General features: G+C 45.9%; 1 protein-coding gene across 1 annotated transcript in view; it reads left to right on the top strand.

Annotated features, from left to right (window-relative positions):
- Positions 1–18,217, top strand: part of LOC124805136 (cytochrome P450 6k1-like) — a 99,018-nt gene that overhangs the window by 34,476 nt on the left and 46,325 nt on the right. The window contains exon 2 of the mRNA XM_047265597.1: positions 6,826–7,082. Within this exon, the coding sequence (XP_047121553.1) occupies positions 6,832–7,082 (251 nt within the window). The 5' untranslated portion in view covers positions 6,826–6,831. The remainder of the gene's footprint in view (positions 1–6,825; positions 7,083–18,217) is intronic.

Below are 18,217 nucleotides of genomic sequence, written 5' to 3'. Positions count from 1 at the left end.
AAGTGGGCGTGGCACATAAACACACGTGGTAGGAAAATGCTCTTCCAATGCTCGAAAAAAAAATTGTCAGCAAAATCCTTTTCAGAGCACTTATATAAAACCTTCATCTATTATCGACATATGATGAATCAATTTTTTTCGACTTGAACCACGGTGTGGTCCCCTTGTACTGCTTCCATCATCAAGCATCGCGTCAGATCTGCCTGGCTGGTGCCTTTACCTTTCCGAAAGCAAAACTAATCGTCATCTAACAGATCCTCATTTTTCTTTTCCATTCTTCTGTACATTATTCTTATCATCAACTTGAATCCATGAGCTGTTAAGCTGACTGTATGGTAGCTCTCGTATTTGTCTGCCCTTGCTCTTTGCGGGATTTTGTGGATAATACCTTTCCGACAGAGTGATGGTATGTTTCCAGTCTCATAAATACCGACTTGAAGAGTCAAAAATGGTTCAAATGGCTCTGAGCACTATGGGACTCAACTGCTGAGGTCATTAGTCCCCTAGAACTTAGAACTAGTTAAACCTAACTAACCTAAGGACATCACAAACATCCATTCCCGAGGCAGGATTCGAACCTGCGACCGTAGCGGTCTTGCGGTTCCAGACTGCAGCGCCTTTAACCGCACGGCCACTTCGGCCGGCACTTGAAGAGTCATCTGATTGTCACTTCACCTAGAGATTTTTATATTATAGGAATGTTAGCTTTCGCTTTTGGATTATTTGATCACAAATCTTCCAAAGTCATGTTAAACTCTGACTCTAATACTGGGTCCGTTCTGCCTTCCATATCGATCACCAGTTCTTCTGACACGTCACCAGTTCTCTTCCTCGTATGTGCCTTTTTCCACCTACCATATTCACCTAAAACGACAAAAAATTGTTTTCGTGGTAACAAGTAGCACTTTTTTTAAAGGTTCCGCACCTCAGTCAGTAGCAACGGAACCCCTACAGGATCCCTCCTTTGTCCGTCTGTCTGTCCGTCTATCTGTCTTGTCCGACTGTTAAGACCCCTTTTTCTCAGGAATAGATAGAGGTGTCGAGTTGAAATTTATGTCACATACTAAGGTCTAGGCTCCCTTGGCTATGCGAAAAATTTAAGGTTCCGTATCATGATAACCAAACGATACGGCCATTTTTGTCACTTCTATCGATACTCGCAAACTCAATCATCAAAACCATAGTGTACTTCCCATTGACCTAGAATCACAAAAATTAACAAGAAGCGAGGTTTAACAATACACAAAATGAAAAAACCCGAAATTGGTAATTTGTAATTACATAGCATAATACACTCCTGGAAATTGAAATAAGAACACCGTGAATTCATTGTCCCAGGAAGGGGAAACTTTATTGACACATTCCTGGGGTCAGATACATCACATGATCACACTGACAGAACCACAGGCACATAGACACAGGCAACAGAGCATGCACAATGTCGGCACTAGTACAGTGTATATCCATCTTTCGCAGCAATGCAGGCTGCTACTCTCCCATGGAGACGATCGTAGAGATGCTTGATGTAGTCCTGTGGAACGACTTGCCATGCCATTTCCACCTGGCGCCTCAGTTGGACCAGCGTTCGTGCTGGACGTGCAGACCGCGTGAGACGACGCTTCATCCAGTCCCAAACATGCTCAATGGGGGACAGATCCGGAGATCTTGCTGGCCAGGGTAGTTGACTTACACCTTCTAGAGCACGTTGGGTGGCACGGGATACATGCGGACGTGCATTGTCCTGTTGGAACAGCAAGTTCCCTTGCCGGTCTAGTTGGGCAGATGGGTTCGATGACGGTTTGGATGTACCGCGCACTATTCAGTGTCCCCTCGACGATCACCAGTGGTGTACGGCCAGTGTAGGAGATCGCTCCCCACACCATGATGCCGGGTGTTGGCCCTGTGTGCCTCGGTCGTATGCAGTACTGATTGTGGCGCTCACCTGCACGGCGCCAAACACGCATACGACCATCATTGGCACCAAGGCAGAAGCGACTCTCATCGCTGAAGACGACACGTCTCCATTCGCCCCTCCATTCACGCCTGTCGCGACACCACTGGAGGCGGGCTGCACGATGTTGGGGCGTGAGCGGAAGACGGCCTAATGGTGTGCGGGACCGTAGCCCAGCTTCATGGAGACGGTTGCGAATGGTCCTCGCCGATATCCCAGGAGCAACAGTGTCCCTAATTTGCTGGGAAGTGGCGGTGCGGTCCCCTACGGCACTGCGTAGGATCCTACGGTCTTGGCGTGCATCCGTGCGTCGCTGCGGTCCGGTCCCAGGTCGACGGGCACGTGCACCTTCCGCCGACCACTGGCGACAACATCGATGTACTGTGGATACCTCACGCCCCACGTGTTGAGCAATTCGGCGGTACGTCCACTCGGCCTCCCGCATGCCCACTATACGCCCTCGCTCAAAGTCCGTCAACTGCACATACGGTTCAAGTCCACGCTGTCGCGGCATGCTACCAGTGTTAAGGACTGCGATGGAGCTCCGTATGCCACGGCAAACTGGCTGACACTGACGGCGGCGGTGCACAAATGCTGCGCAGCTAGCGCCATTCGACGGCCAACACCGTGGTTCCTGGTGTGTCCGCTGTGCCGTGCGTGTGATCATTGCTTGTACAGCCCTCTCGCAGTGTCCGGAGCAAGTATGGTGGGTCTGACACACCGGTGTCAATGTGTTCTTTTTTCCATTTCCAGGAGTGTATATACATTTTTCGGCATTTGTTGTCGCTCTGTCAACAGTTGAAATTTATGTTAAATACTAAATCTACGGTCTCTTATCAATGCAAAAAGTTTAAACTTCTACGTCAATGTAACTAAAATATACGGCCATATATATCTCCTATTTTGATACTCGCAAACTTACTCATCAGATCCTATAGATGAACTCTTTGTTTTCATATGAAGATAATAACTGTTCCGAACGAACAGATACCACTGATGACCATACAGCTTCTCTAGAAAGAAATGATAATTAATCGAAACCCTCAGCTGCCAACAAGTGTTGTTGATATACCTCAATGGGGACAGCTGGAAATATGTGCCCCGATTGGGACTCGAACCTGGCATCTCCTGCTTACATGGCAGATGCTCTATCCATCTGAGCCACCGAGGGCACAGACGACAGCGCGTCTGCAGGGACTTATCCCTTGCACACTTCCCGTGAGACTCACATTCCCAACTGTCCACAACCCACATTCGTAACGATCCTAAAGGATATTTGCCCATTCACTCATTACTCGTGCCAACTAAGGTGACGATTCCCGTAAGAGTTCGGGCAAAGTGTGCGCATTCGCACAGAAGAAAGTCAGTAGCTGGGTAGCCTTTAACTATCAACAACACTAGTTGGCAGCTGAGGGTTTCGATTAATTGTCATTTATTTGTATTCAACTCGGGCATGGCGGTCTAGCGGTACAGTGTGAGCATGGAAACAGAGAGGTCGCGGAACCGAATCTCCACGGGTTCTTCAGTCTTCTACTTAACCTATCCTTCACCTCTCAATGAAGTAAGGAGTCGTCAGCAAGAAGGTATTCGAATTCCACACTAGACTGTAGCACTTCTTTCCCCGGTTCGATAACTGGGGTACCTAGGGGCACGCTAGTCGCCGAAGTAGCATATAATGAAAAGCCTATTACCAGGCCATTGAGATACACTGAAGTTGTTATTACATGTAAAGGCACGTTTACACTGAGATACATGTATCGCAACTTGTATCAGCGTCATGTTAATTTGACTTGTTGCAATACATCATCTCAAACTAAAGTTCACCCAACTATGCAGACCTTCCCGCTTATACAAGTCGCATATGCATTTTTTATATAGTTTTTTCGCGATATTCTCGACAAGCTGCGGAAGTCACGCATGCACAGTACCAGTCTTCCTTGGCGTCATGCCGCCATGTTTATTTACAAATGCCTATTTTATCTTGAGTGTTCTGTGGAGTCCGTTCTATTCATTGTGTTTCATGGGTTTTCCTTTCTTCATCCAAAAGGGCAAGTGCATCAGTACATAAAAATGTAAAATCTTGCACAACGTTTTGAGAAGCTATCGTGAATACCGAACAACTCTGCACCATCGAAGGCAATGATTCAAATTGTCAGATGTAAACGCACGATCATACATGTATGACTTGCAAGTAGCAAATTCATATAGGTCGTGATACAGGTCCTGGAGACGTGTGTGCATCTATGCATTTTGCGCTTACTAATGCTGATTCGAATCCCACATGTAAGGGTACCTTTATGATGTTTCAAAGACTTTGTTTTTATTTTATTTATTTATATTTATTTATTTATAGATTCATTTAACCTGGCAATATTAGGGTCATCAGATCCTCTCTTGCACATAACCAAACATTCTACATATTGCTTATGTTACAGACTGAAGTATCGATATTAAAATAATGTCGTGTGACTAGGGCTCCCATCGGATAGACCGTTCGCCGGGTGCAAGTCTTTCGATTTGACACCACTTCGGTGACTTGCGCATCGATGGGGATGAAATGATGATGATTAGAACAACACAACACCCAGTCCCTGAGCGCAGAAAATCTCCGACCCAGCCGGGAATCGAACCCGGGCCCTTAGAATTGACATTCTGTCGCGCTGACCACTTCTTTTTATTTTTTTATTTTTTGTTTTTAATATATTGTTAATTTAGTTTTACTTTATACCACAACAAAAATAAATGTACCTTGCACCGCATCGTGCTCTGAGTAAAGAAAACAATATCTCGGCACGTTCCTACACCGAGGTAATGTATATGGGGAAAACGAAAAAAAAAGTGCTGCGTACATGACGCAGAAGGGCGTGTCGCTACTCTCCTTACGCTTCATCATCCAGGTACGTCCTCACGCATGTCGTATGTTTTTCCACCGAGAATCGAACTTAGTCTCGTCAGCTCACTCAAGGGGTGTCTTCTCTTACCTGTTGATGATCCAGCTGCGTGGACGGTCGCGTAGGGCACTCCCTAAGTAATTAGAAAAATACTGTCTGTATTTTGGGTTCCGTACGATCTTGCAAAGATGTTCTTGTAGGTAGTTCCAAAAGTCGAATACATCTTTAGGTCCATCGTGAAATAAGTAGTGTACTGCATGCGCACGGATCCACGTGACAGCGTTGGTCTTGGCACGCGGGAAATACTGTTGATCCGGAAATAGTAGAAACCGAGGTGTAATGTGTTCCGGAGTCACTCGTAGAAAATACGACAAAATTTGTCGCACCAAGCGCCATACGTCTTCTGCCGCGCCACATGTGAGACGGTGTTAGTCCGTGTCTGGTATCCCGCAGTCTACGCAGAGAGGCGATTCCGCCATGTTTAACTTGTGGAGACGTGATCGGGTGATCTGTTTACCATTGACTGTGATGTACCATGTGAATCGGACGTCTGTGGCCAGTGTAACCGCGTGAATCGTCTTCCACACCACCTTCCAATTAACCTGTTGGCTTTTGGTCTCCACGATGTTTGGTGGGCGCCTCTGCTGTAGGACATGATATACAGGGTGTTACAAAAAGGTACGGCCAAACTTTCAGAAAAACATTCCTCAGACACAAATAAAGAAAAGATGTTACGTGGACATGTGTCCGTAAAGGCTTAATTTCCATGTTAGAGCTCATTTTAGTTTCGTCAGTATGTACTGTACTTCCTCGATTCACCGCCAGTTGGCCCAATCGAAAAAAGGTAATATTGACTTCGGTGCTTGTGTTGACATGCGACTCATTGCTCTACAGTACTAGCATCAAGCATATCAGTACGGAGCATCAACAGGTTAGTGTTCATCACGAACGTGGTTTTGCAGTCAGTGCAATGTTTACAAATGCGGAGTTGGCAGATGCCCATTTGATGTATGGATTAGCACGGGGTAATAGCCGTGGCGCGGTACGTTTGTATCGAGACAGATTTCTAGAACGAAGGTGTCCCGACAGGAAGACGTTCGAAGCAATTGATCGGCGTCTTAGGGAGCACGGAACATTCCAGCGTAAGACCGATGGATTGGTAGAGGCGGACCAATTCCATGGCCTCCACGCTCTCCTGACCTCAACCATCTTGACTTTCATTTATGGGGGCATTTGGAAGCTCTTGTCTACGCAACCCCGGTACCAAATGTAGAGACTCTTCGTGCTCGTATTGTGGACGGCTGTGATACAATACGCCATTCTCCAGGGTTGCATCAGCGCATCAGGGATTCCATGCGACGGAGAGTGGATGCATGTTTCCTCGCTAACGGAGGACATTTTGAACATTTCCTGTAACAAAGTGTTTGAAGTCACGCTGGTACGTTCTGTTGCTGTGTTTCCATTCCATGATTAATGTCATTTGAAGAGAAGTAAGAAAATGAGGTCTAACATGGAAAGTAAGCGTTTCCGGACACATGTCCACATAACATCTTCTCTTTATTTGTGTGTGAGGAATGTTTCCTGGAAGTTTGGCCGTACCTTTTTGTAACACCCTGTATATCCCGCGCCGACGCCTGTTTCGTCGGTGGTACTGCGATACGGACATAGCTGTGTTCAATGTAAAAGTTCCCGAAGTAGTAGAAGAGTGGGGGTATATCATGCGTCGCGAGTGAGGGCATAAGGGAGGGCGGAACTGCCACTTAGCTACCGGGTGTATCGATATTGAAACATTATTGTTTAAATTCGCAACATCTACGTTTTATTTATATTATCATCGAAAACACTTAATACGAGATCCTATGGTTACGGCACTGTGAAGCTAAATGCAGGTTTGCGTGTTCTTTGCATGTCAACATGTACCATAGGTATGTGGGAGTGACGTGGCAGTGTTAGGCTCAACAACAATTGGTGCTTGTTTTGCAGGTCGGCATGGAGGCGGCAGGTATGACGAGCTTGTGGTTGTCGGCGGCGACGCTGGCGGCGCTGCTGTGCTGGTGGCTGGTGCGCCAGTCGCACAGCTACTGGCAACAGCGCGGCGTGGCGTGCCCGCTGCGGCCGCACCCTCTGCTGGGCCACCTGCAGAACCTCGCGCTGCTGAGAGAGTCCGCCAGGGACCTGCTACAGCGGGTCTACGACGCGGGACAGGGCATCCCCTACGTCGGCATGTACTTCATGCACAAGTGAGTAATGCCTCCGCAACACGCATAAAAATTATTTAGCACTAGTTAATGTATCCCGTAGCTTATTGCTGCCAGTGGGTGAGGTCGCCACATCCACACTGCAGGCTGTACTGGTACCCGTAGGGTGATTTGTTTTCCCATCAGTCTTCTAAGTGGTTTCTACATCTACATCTACATCCATACTCCGCAAGCCACCTGACGGTGTGTGGCGGAGGGTACCTTGAGTACCTCAATCGGTTCTCCCTTCTATTCCAGTCTCGTATTGTTCGTGGAAAGAAGGATTGTCGGTATGCTTCTGTGTGGGCTCTAATCTCTCTGATTTTATCCTCATGGTCTCTTCGCGAGATATACGTAGGAGGGAGCAATATACTGCTTGACTCTTCGGTGAAGGTATGTTCTCAAAACTTTAACAAAAGCCCGTACCGAGCTACTGAGCGTCCCTCCTGCAGAGTCTTCCACTGGAGTTTATCTATCATCTCCGTAACGCTTTTGCGATTACTAAATGATCCTGTAACGAAGCGCGCTGCTCTCTGTTGGATCTTCTCTATCTCTTCTATCGACCCTATCTGGTACGGATCCCACACTGCTGAGCAGTATTCGAGCAGTGGGCGAACAAGCGTACTGTTACCTACTTCCTTTGTTTTCTGATTGCATTTCCTTAGGATTCTTCCAATGAATCTCAGTCTGGCATCTGCTTTACCGACGATCAACTTTATATGATCATTCCGTTTTAAATCACTCCTAATGCGTACTCCTAGATAATTTATGGAATTAACTGCTTTCAGTTGCTGACCTGCTATTTTGTAGCTAAATGATACGGGATCTATCTTTCGATGTATTCGCAGCACATTACACTTTTCTACATTAAGATTCAATTGCCATTCCTTGCACCATGCATCAATTCACTGCAGATCCTCCTGCATTTCAGTACAATCCTCCACTGTTACAACCCCTCGATATACCACAGCATCATCCGCAAAAAGCCTCAGTGAACTTCCGATGTCATCCACAAGGTCATTTATGTATATTGTGAATAGCAACGGTCCTACGACACTCCCCTGCGGCACACCTCAAAGCACTCTTACTTCGGAAGACTTATCTCCATTGAGAATGACATGCTGCGTTCTGTTATCTAGGAATTCTTCAATCCAATTACATAATTGATCTGATAGTCCATATGCTCTTTAATGCGAGCCGCCACGAATTCCTCTCACGCGCCACTGTAACAATCGACAACCCCCTCATCTCAGAGTAGCGCTTGCCCCAACGACATACGAGGTGCGACAATAATGTAATGAGGCTGATTTTCTTTGCAAGATGTGGCAAACCTGCAGGCTTGCGTAGGCACAATATCTTTGACCTTGGTCTATAAGCTGCTTCTAGTACAAGCGGCACATCGATGGAACTGCTCAGTCGTGAGTTGTGCTGTAATACGTTAACACGTGTTTGAGTCTCTCGTCACGGAAATGGAACCGCATAATATTGCGCAACGGTATGCCATTTATTTTGCCTTAAATTGGGTGAAAACGCGACGACAACTTACGGTAAGCTTCAGAAGGATTTTGGAGAGGAGGTTATGTCAAGAGCTCAAGTTTTTCGTTGACATAAAATGTTTATTGAAGGCAGAACGATTGTTGAAGATCAAGACCGTAGTGGACGACCTTCAACCTCACGGATGGATGTCAGCTTGGTCAGGGTGCGCGAACTCGTACGATCTGATCGAAGATTATCCGTGAAAATGATTGGAGAAGAACTGAACATCAATCGAGAAACGGTTTTCTAATAATAACTGAAAATCTTAGTATGAGAAAGATTAGTGCAAAAATGGTCCCCACAAATCTTACACCACAACTGCGAGAAACACGGAGAAATGTGGCAGCCGATCTGTTAGAGCAAACGGAAATCAATCCAGAATTGTTGAGCCGTGTTATCATTGGTAATGAAAGTTGGTTTTTTCAGTACGATCCAGAGACAAAACATCAAAATTCGCAAAGGTGCTCGAAGGGACCACCCAGATCAAAAGAAGCTCGCATGTCAAAGTCAAAAGCGAAAGGCATACTTGTGTGCTACTTTGATTCCAAGGAAATTCTTCATAAAGAATGGGTGTCTCCTGGACAAACAGTTAACCAATATTACGACAAAGAAATTTTAGAAATACTGTGTAAAAGATTTCTTTGTGTCCGCGCTGACATTGCTGATAATTGGATTCTGCATCACGATAATGCACCATCCCATACTGCTCTGTCAGTACAGCAATTTTAAACCTGAAAACAAATTTCAGTACTACCGCAGCCACCTTACTCACCAGATATCGCTCCGTGCGACTTTTTTCTATTTCCAATACTCAAAACGGCGGTCGAGGGACAGCATTTTCAAACAACACAAGATGTCCAAAAAGCTGTGACGTGGGTCTTGGAGGATATCACAAAGATGAGTTCCAGAAATGTTACCATCAATGGCAGAACCGCTGGAAAAAGTGTGTGCAATCAGAAGGGAACTACTTTGAAGGAGACAACACTAAACTTGACTAAAACGGTAAGCAACATTTTTTTTCACATCAGTCTCATTACTTTGTTGTCTCACCTCGTATCCCAGCCTCTCTCTCTTCCTCTGCAGTTTTTACCCCCTTTAACTCCCTCTAGTACATTGGTAGTTACTCCGTGACGCCTTAACTCTCGGTCCGCTCACATGAAAGTGGCGACCTGCCAAAAGGCCTGAATAAGCAACGCTTGCAGCGTGGACTTGCGGGAAAAGAATCAGTTGATTCTGAACCGTACCGACAGGGATGTGAAGCCATGCCGACTTCAGAACCGTCGCCAGCTGTGCAAGATTTCTCGGTTGAAGATCTACGGCGTGAATGGCCCGAACGAGGTGGTCCAACAGATTCTCGATTGGGTCTAAATCCGAGAAGTTCAATGGCTAGGGAAACATGGCAGACACGTCCTTGTGCTCTTCGAGTCACGCATTTACACTGAAAGTTGCGTGACACGTTGCATTGTCCTGCTGATAGATGCCATCGTGCCGAGGAGAAAACAAACTGCATGTAGAGGTGGCCATGGTCTCCAAAGATAGATGCACATTTGTGTTGATCCATTGTAACTTCCAGAACGATTAGATCACCCCGAAAACGTTCCCCAGATCATAATGCTCCCTTTCTCCGGCCTACACCCTTCTGACGATTGTTGCCATCTGCCCTATGGAGCATAAAACGTGTTTCATCTGAAAAGGCTACACCTGTCGCCACCCATCGGAGTCCAATTGCGGCATTGACGTCCAGCTTTCGTCATCGATCAACAGCAGTTGGCATGGGTACATGAAACCGGCTCCGGAGGCCCTTGCGCAGCAACGTTCGTTGAACGGCCGTTGAAGAGATGCTGTCAATAACTCCTTGGTTCATCTGGGCCGTCAGTTGCTCAACAGCTGCTCCTCTGTGGCGGCACACGAACACTTTACAAACTTAGCCATTGCGGTAAGCTTCCACTTTTGGCCGCAAAGCCAATTATGTGCCCTTTGGGACGTCAGATATATGCCTGCGTTTCCGCATTAGTCAACAAAGACTGCACACTTTTTCCGAAATGGTTTATACACCCCTCACTGCTACTGCTACTGCTATCACCTGCCGCTGCGAATGGCTATTGCACTTTGACATCGTACATAAACGGTGGTCACTTTAACCCTTTCAGACCCTCTGACTTCAAATGTGTACATTAACTTTTACTTTGTCTTAGCTGCAGCAGAAGCTTTTTTTCCGAATGGAAACCTGAGGTACACATTTGTGAATGTTCAACCTTTTCTTTATGTGCAAGTGTTGCCAACTGTTGAGCATCACTATGAAAATATCAGCAAGTCAACGCAGCAGTGTACGGCAGTTCGTGACCACCAGAATACACTACTGGCCATTAAAATTGCTACACCACGAAGACGATGTGCTATAGACACGAAATTTAACCGACAGGAAGAAGATGCTGTGGTATGCAAATGGTTAGCTTTTCAGAGCATTCACACAAGGTTGGCGCCGGTGGCAACACCTACAACGTGCTGACATGAGGAAAGTTTTCAACCGATTTCTCATACACAAACAGCAGTTGACCGACGTTGCCTGGTGAAACATTGTTGTGATGCCTCATGTAAGGAGGAGAAATGCGTACCACCACGTTTCCGACTTTGATAAAGATCGGATTGTAGCCTATTTCGATTGTGATTTATCGTATCGCGACATTGCTGCTCGCGTTGGTCGAGATCCAATGACTGTTAGCAGAATATGGAATCAGTGGGTTCAGGAGGGTAATACGCAACGCCGTGCTGGATCCCAACGGCCTCGTATCACTAGCAGTCGAGATGACAGGCATCTTATCCGCATGGCTGTAACGGATCGTGCAGCCACGTCTCGATCCCTGAGTCAGCAGATGGGGACGTTTGCAAGACAACAACTGTCTGCACGAACAGTTCGACGACGTTTGCAGCAGCATGGACTGTCAGCTCGGAGACCATGGCTGCGGTTACTTTGACGCTGCATCAGAGACAGGAGCGCCTGCGATGGTGTACTCAACGACGAACCTGGGTGCGCGAATGGCAAAACGTCATTTTTTCGGATGAATCCAGATTCTGTTTACAGCATCAAATGGTCACATCCGTGTTTGGCGACATGGCGGTGAACGCACATTGGAAGCGTGTATTCGTCATCGCCATACTGGCGTATCACCCGGCGTGATGGTATGGGGTGCCATTGGTTACACGTCTCGGTCACCACTTGTTAGCATTGGCGGCACTTTGAACAGTTGGCGTTACGTTTCAGATGTGTTACGACCCGTGGCTCTACCCTTCATTCGATCCCTGCGAAACCCTACATTTCAGCAGGATAATGCACGATCGCATGTTGCAGGTCCTCTACGGGCCTTTCTGTATACAGAAAATGTTCGACTGCTGCCCTGGCCAGCACATTCTTCGGATCCCTCACGAATTGACAACGTCTGGTCAATGGTGGCCGAGCAACTGGCTCGTCAAAGTACGCCAGTCACTACTCTTGATGAACTGTGGTATCGTGTTGAAGCTGCATGGGCAGCTGTACCTGCACACGCCATCTGTTTGACTCAATACCCAGGCGTATCAAGGCCGTTATTACGGCCAGAGGTGGTTTATCTGGGTTTCTGATTTCTCAGCATCTATGCACCCAATTTGCGTGAAAATGCAATCACATGTCAGTTCTGGTATAATATATTTGTCCAATGAATACCCGTTTATCATCTGCATTTCTTCTTGGTGTAGCAATTTTAATGGCCAGTAGTGTACATAGATGTGGTTCGTTCACTTTATTCCACTGTATAATCGAATATTATTATTGTTATTTCGCGTGGCAATTATTGAATGATCGTTTTACTAGTTACTACAGTACGCCAGTCACTACTCTTGATGAACTGTGGTATCGTGTTGAAGCTGTATGGGCAGCTGTACCTGCACACGTCACTGTTTGACTCAATGCCCAGGCGTATCAAGGTTACTACATAGTTACTTTAGTCCATAAAATGTAGCCAAGCTGTACAAAGTATGTCCTGAAAACGGGTGCATATTTTTGTATAAAACTTGCATCTAAAATCATTAAAAATCACCTAACAGCAATAGCACACAAAGAGGAACTTTCCTCCCTCCAGAAAAAAATCATGTCTGAGAGGATTAATGTGATTGGACCGCGTATAATACCCTTATTCTCGACAGTGTTTCTCACACGGTCCTCTCCTTACCAATTCTGCGGAAAACATCCTCATATCTTATGAGACCACCTATTTTTTATCATCCTTCAACAGCACCACAGATCAAAACCTTTGGCTCTGTTTCCCATTTTTCCTACAGTCCATGACTCACTTCCTCACAACGCTGTGTTCAAAACATTCTCAGAAATTTCTTCTTCAAATTAAAGTCGATGTTCGGCACTAGAAAACTTATTTGGGTCAGGAACGCCCTCTTTTCACGTGCTAGTCCGCTTTTTATGTCCTTGCTTTGTTCAGCACGTGTTATTTTGTTTCCAAAATAGAAGAATTCCTTCATTTTGTCTGCTGTGAAAACCCCTATTATGATGTTAAGTTTATCGTTACTATGATTTTTGCTGCTCTTCATTACTTTCGTCTTACTTGGGTTTACTCTCTAATCATAGTGCATGCTCATTACACTATTCATTCCCATTCACAAGACCTGTAACTTTTTTGCAATAAAAATTGAAGTAAGGTCCGGCTGAGTCCTGCAAAAAGTCTGCCCGATGTAAATACTGGCCATAGGTTGTTCGTGATAGGAAATTTATTTAATATGCTTCTTTGAACATAGAACTGTACGAAGAACTTTTGATAAGTAATACATTTTTTTTCTTCAAGCGGTTTGGTTTGATTCAAAATTTCAATACATCACATTATTCCTCACTCTTTTGGCTAAAAACCCTACTTTTCTACATAATCTCTGTTTTGTGCTACGGCCTCACGGCGCGTTACTCGAAGGCCCTGTGTAGCTGCATGGTACCACTCTACCGGTCAACATCGAAGCCAACATTTTGTTGCGTCAGTAACCTTCTCATCATTCACGTACTGTTTGCTGAGGAGTGCATCCTTCATAGGCCAGAGGGATGGAAGTTGGGAAGTGCGAGATCCGAGCTGTAGGATGGATGAGGAATAACAGTCCAGTGATATTTTGTGACCTCCTTTCGGACTTGTGTGAGGCCTTGCGTTGAGATGGAGAAGTTCGTTTGCGTTTTTGTGGTGACAAACACGCTGAAGTCGTTTCTTCAGTTTCCTGAGGGTACCGCAATACACTTCAGAGTTGATCGTTGCACAATTGGGGAGCACAGCAAACAGAATAACCCCTTCAGAGTCCCAGAGGACTGTTACCATGACTTTAGAGGACGAGGGTGCGGCTTTGAACTTTTTCTTCGGAGGAGAGATGGTGTGGCGTCACTCCATGGATTGCCGTTTTCTTTCCGGTTCCAAGTGATAAACCAATTTTCCGTCGCCTGTGACGGTATTCGATAAAAGGTTCTCACTATCAGCCTCGTAACGCGCAAGTAATTCCACACAGACGGTCCTTCGTTGCTCTATGTTCTTCTGCTAGACGGCATAGAACCCAAAGATGGGCACTTTTCAGTACCCCACCTGTTGGACACATGTGTCAGCATTACCAACAAAGACGTCCAGTTGTACAGCGAGGTGTTTGATTGTGATTTACCGCTCACCTCGAATGAGACTCACTGCACGTTTCAGCACAGCAGGAGTCACATCTGTGTGCGAGCGACTGGCACGCGGGAGAGCACCTTGCTGGGATGATGGCAGACGCCTCGCTCAATGACGCACCGTGCTTTTATTCACTACCAGGTCTCCTCAGACATTCTGCAAGCACCTTTGAGTATCTGTGATGCTCTGGTTTTCCGCCAAAAGGAACTCAAAGAGAGCTCTCTGCCTGGAACGCACTTCCGTTACAGGTGCCATTTTGAAGGCTAGGTGTAGCTCCAACTCCGATCGGAACTTCATAAAACTATAGAGGCTTAAACGGGAATATTCCACTATATCCCGAAACGAATTTCGTATTTTTTCAACCGAAACTTGGCGGGAAAAAATGTTTCGCACTGCTTATTAAAAGCCCCTCATACTAACTTCCGACTGCTACGTGATAAAGAGTCGTAATAGAACTCACCTGACGGGTCACACTTATATCTACAGGCTACACTGAGAAGGCGTAGAATAACCATTTCATAGGCTAAAATGTGTGCTGATGAATCTTCTCCCACACGAAACTTCCTGGCATATTAAAACTCTGTGCCAGATCGGGACTCAAAGTCAGGACCTTTGTCTTTCGCTGGCAAATTGTCTGCCAACTGAGCTACTCGGCCGGCCGCTGTGGCCGTGCGGTTCTAGGCGCAACAGTCTGGAACCGCGCGACTGCTACGGTCGCAGGTTCGAATCCTGCCTCGGGCATGGGTGTGTGTGATTTCCTTAGGTTAGTTAGGCTGAAGTAGTTCTAAGTTCTAGGGGACTGATGACCTCAGAAGTTAAGTCCCATAGCGCTCACAGCCATTTGAACCATTTTTTTTTGAGCTACTCGAGTATGACACACGAGCCCTCATCACAACTTTACTTCTGCCCGTACCTCATCTCCTACCCTGCTAACTTCACAGAAGTTCTCACGCGAAACATGCGGGACTAGTACTCCTCGAAGCCCACGCTGTGGTTAAACCATGTCTTCACGATATCCCTCCTTCCAGGAGGGCTACTTCCACAAGTTTCGCAGGGAAAAATCCGTGAAATTTGCAAGGTAGGAGACGAGGTATTGGTAAAAGTAAATCTGTGAGGACGGGTCGTGCGTCGTACTCGGGCAGGTCAGTTGGTGGAGCACTTGCCCGCGAAAGGTAAAGGTCTCGGGGTAATTTCCAAGAATGATTGCCTATCGAAGTCGGTGGTCCAAACGATACACATCGAAAGTGCGATCGTAAATCGATCATGCGACTCTGGTGACGGGCATTATGAATATGTTTACGTTGGTCACTACAGCACCGACAAAACAAGAGCGTTACAAAAATACCTGTTATTGCGAAGGAGATGACTTACCTTACTCGTCGTCGGTGTTGTCGTCACGTGGAAGTCCATTACGGTGGTCTGGATGGATAATTTGGAAGAGTCGAACCATGTGTTCTTCCTGATACTCGTCCGTTTTCCGCACTGTCCGCAATGAAATTGTAACGGTATTTCAGCATCGAAACTGTTCTTACACTTCGCACCACCACAGTCTACACAGTCCCTTCTTTCCTTGGGCAGTAGTACTTCATATTTGCGACAAAAAGTCGAGCAATTTTCTATGCTTTATAAACATGGAATTAGAGTCTTCCATGTGAGAGAATCCGCCGAAATAACATCAAGAACACCAGACATCCCACTGACTAACGACGTAAATCGTCTGTCTTTCCCTAGCAATTCACAAATAATTCGCGGAGGTATGTAATTTAGAGCAAGTAAGGGAATGACGGAAAACAGATAAAAATGACGATCACAAATCATTGATCACAACGACCGCTACCGGAGTCGCATGATCAATTTACGACCGCACGTTCGATATGAATTGTCTGGAATCCACCGACTTCGATAGGCAATCATTCTTGGAAATTACCGGTATCGGTTTCGGGTGCTGACCCGATACACAGAATTAGTCTTCCAGGAAGTTTCATATTAGCGCGTACTCCTCCGCTCCGAGAAAATTCGTTCTTTTCGCTCATGGTCAAATAATGTCTACTCTGATTCTTCTGTGAGAACAATTCTTTGTCGAAGACTTTTGCGATCTCACTGCGGCTTGAATTACTCAGACTCTCGTAGGCGTCTGTGCACGGCGAAAAATTGCTTCCAACTGGAGGAAGATTGTTCCGCAACATTATCTTTTCCCTGTTCGTTCGCCGGGGTTTTTAGGCACTACATACACCCAGAGCATTGCATCCTTGTGCCGAAGCCGAGTGTGCGGAAGTCGTTCTCTAAGACTCGCTATCCATGTGGTTCGGTCGCACTCGCTTTCACATGGACGAGCACACGCCAATTGCAACTCTACAGGCGTGTGACGCCTTCCCTTGCGTGATGCAATTGTGAAGGCAACATTAAAGCAGTCTCCTGGCAAATAGATGCGACTTGGATAATAATCTTCAAACATGTTCTCTCAATTTTCGACGTAAGTGGAGTACTTATAACGAATAGACGGCCCGTTACTTATTATCACAATCGATCTTCCTTGATTACACATCTAAAATGGATATGTAATGAGGCGGTTTTTGAAAACAATAGCCGAAGCTAAAACGTCACGAGATATTTCCACGGAAACCTAAGTTAACATTGTTGGAAAGATATAAAAGGAGAAATGCTAATCGTTTGTGACACAGTTTGAAAGCCACACAACTCGTAACAGGAGGCTGTGGGAGAATAAGGAGTCTGGTGTTCCCGAGACACCGCCGCTGCATACAAACCTCGGCAGCTGTAAAAAGCTGTGATGGCCAAAGTTGAGACTGTGAAGACTGGAGTTTTCGGCGAAGCCGCCGTCGTGTCCTAGTCACGGGGAACGCAGAGGCAGTGGAGGTGGCGGCGTCGAAGCAGTTGGGAGAATGACACCGAGGTACGTTCTGACGACAGACCGCGTGCTAGGAGCTCCCAGGGATTCACACTAGCCCCGTACTCACATAATTCCTCGTTTTTCAGACCCTTCACGGGAAGCCGAAATGCTGACTGATAATGCCGAAGCTGTTTGAAATGCTGACTTATAATGCCGAAGCTGTTTACGAACAAAATGAAGACACGCCGAGTAGAATTTTGTGTGGCCTCTAATAATACGTCTTCGACGAAGATGTTGAGTGCGTCGTTGCTACATCACATGCAGTTTTGTGTTATACTAAGACTATGTTGTTATAGTCGCTACGTCACATGAAGTTTTCTATGTTGCAATAGTCGATACGTCACATGAAGTTTTCTATGTTGTAATAGTCGTTACGTCACATGAAGTTTTGTGTTATACCAAGACTATGTTGTAGTAGTCGAGCATTAAATAAGCTTTTAACTTATAGCGTACGTGGAGTTGCTACATTACATGTTTTCTGTTTACATTACATTTTTTTCTGTTATACCCAGTATGTGCTGAGCTGTTGCTGTATAAATGAAGTTTTGTATCACCCAGAATGTGTTATAGCCAGTTGATGGGATGATGCTGCTGCTAAATGAAGTTAGGATAGCTGAATGAAAATGTCATCCTAAATCAGGGTTTATAGCAAGCACCAGAGACTTTCCGGATAACTGAAAAACATGGATAGTCGAAGCTACACATTTTTAACGGAAAATGCTATTTACTATATTTGGAAGCTAGCAACATGTCAAACATTTGAAGATCCACTGCAATACTTGAACGTTACCGGAAACTGACAACTCAGTTGCTAGGGGCCTAAAACGGTACGTAACCGACCATGGTCCCTCCCAGTAACTGTCCTAAGCAAACATGATGGTTAGCTACGTCATAATGCAGCACGAGGCATAGATCAGGAGTATGAAGCCTGCACACATTGCAACTTCTCCACCTAACCGCGTCTACGTTATTTCTGCGTGGCTATGTAAGCCGCGAAGTTGGCTCTGTCCTCAGTGTCT

Source organism: Schistocerca piceifrons, chromosome 7 (assembly GCF_021461385.2).
Source record: "Schistocerca piceifrons isolate TAMUIC-IGC-003096 chromosome 7, iqSchPice1.1, whole genome shotgun sequence".
In the NCBI taxonomy this organism is placed as follows: domain Eukaryota; kingdom Metazoa; phylum Arthropoda; class Insecta; order Orthoptera; family Acrididae; genus Schistocerca; species Schistocerca piceifrons.
Note: the sequence above shows the minus strand (reverse complement) of the source record. Positions and strands in the feature narration are given on the sequence as shown.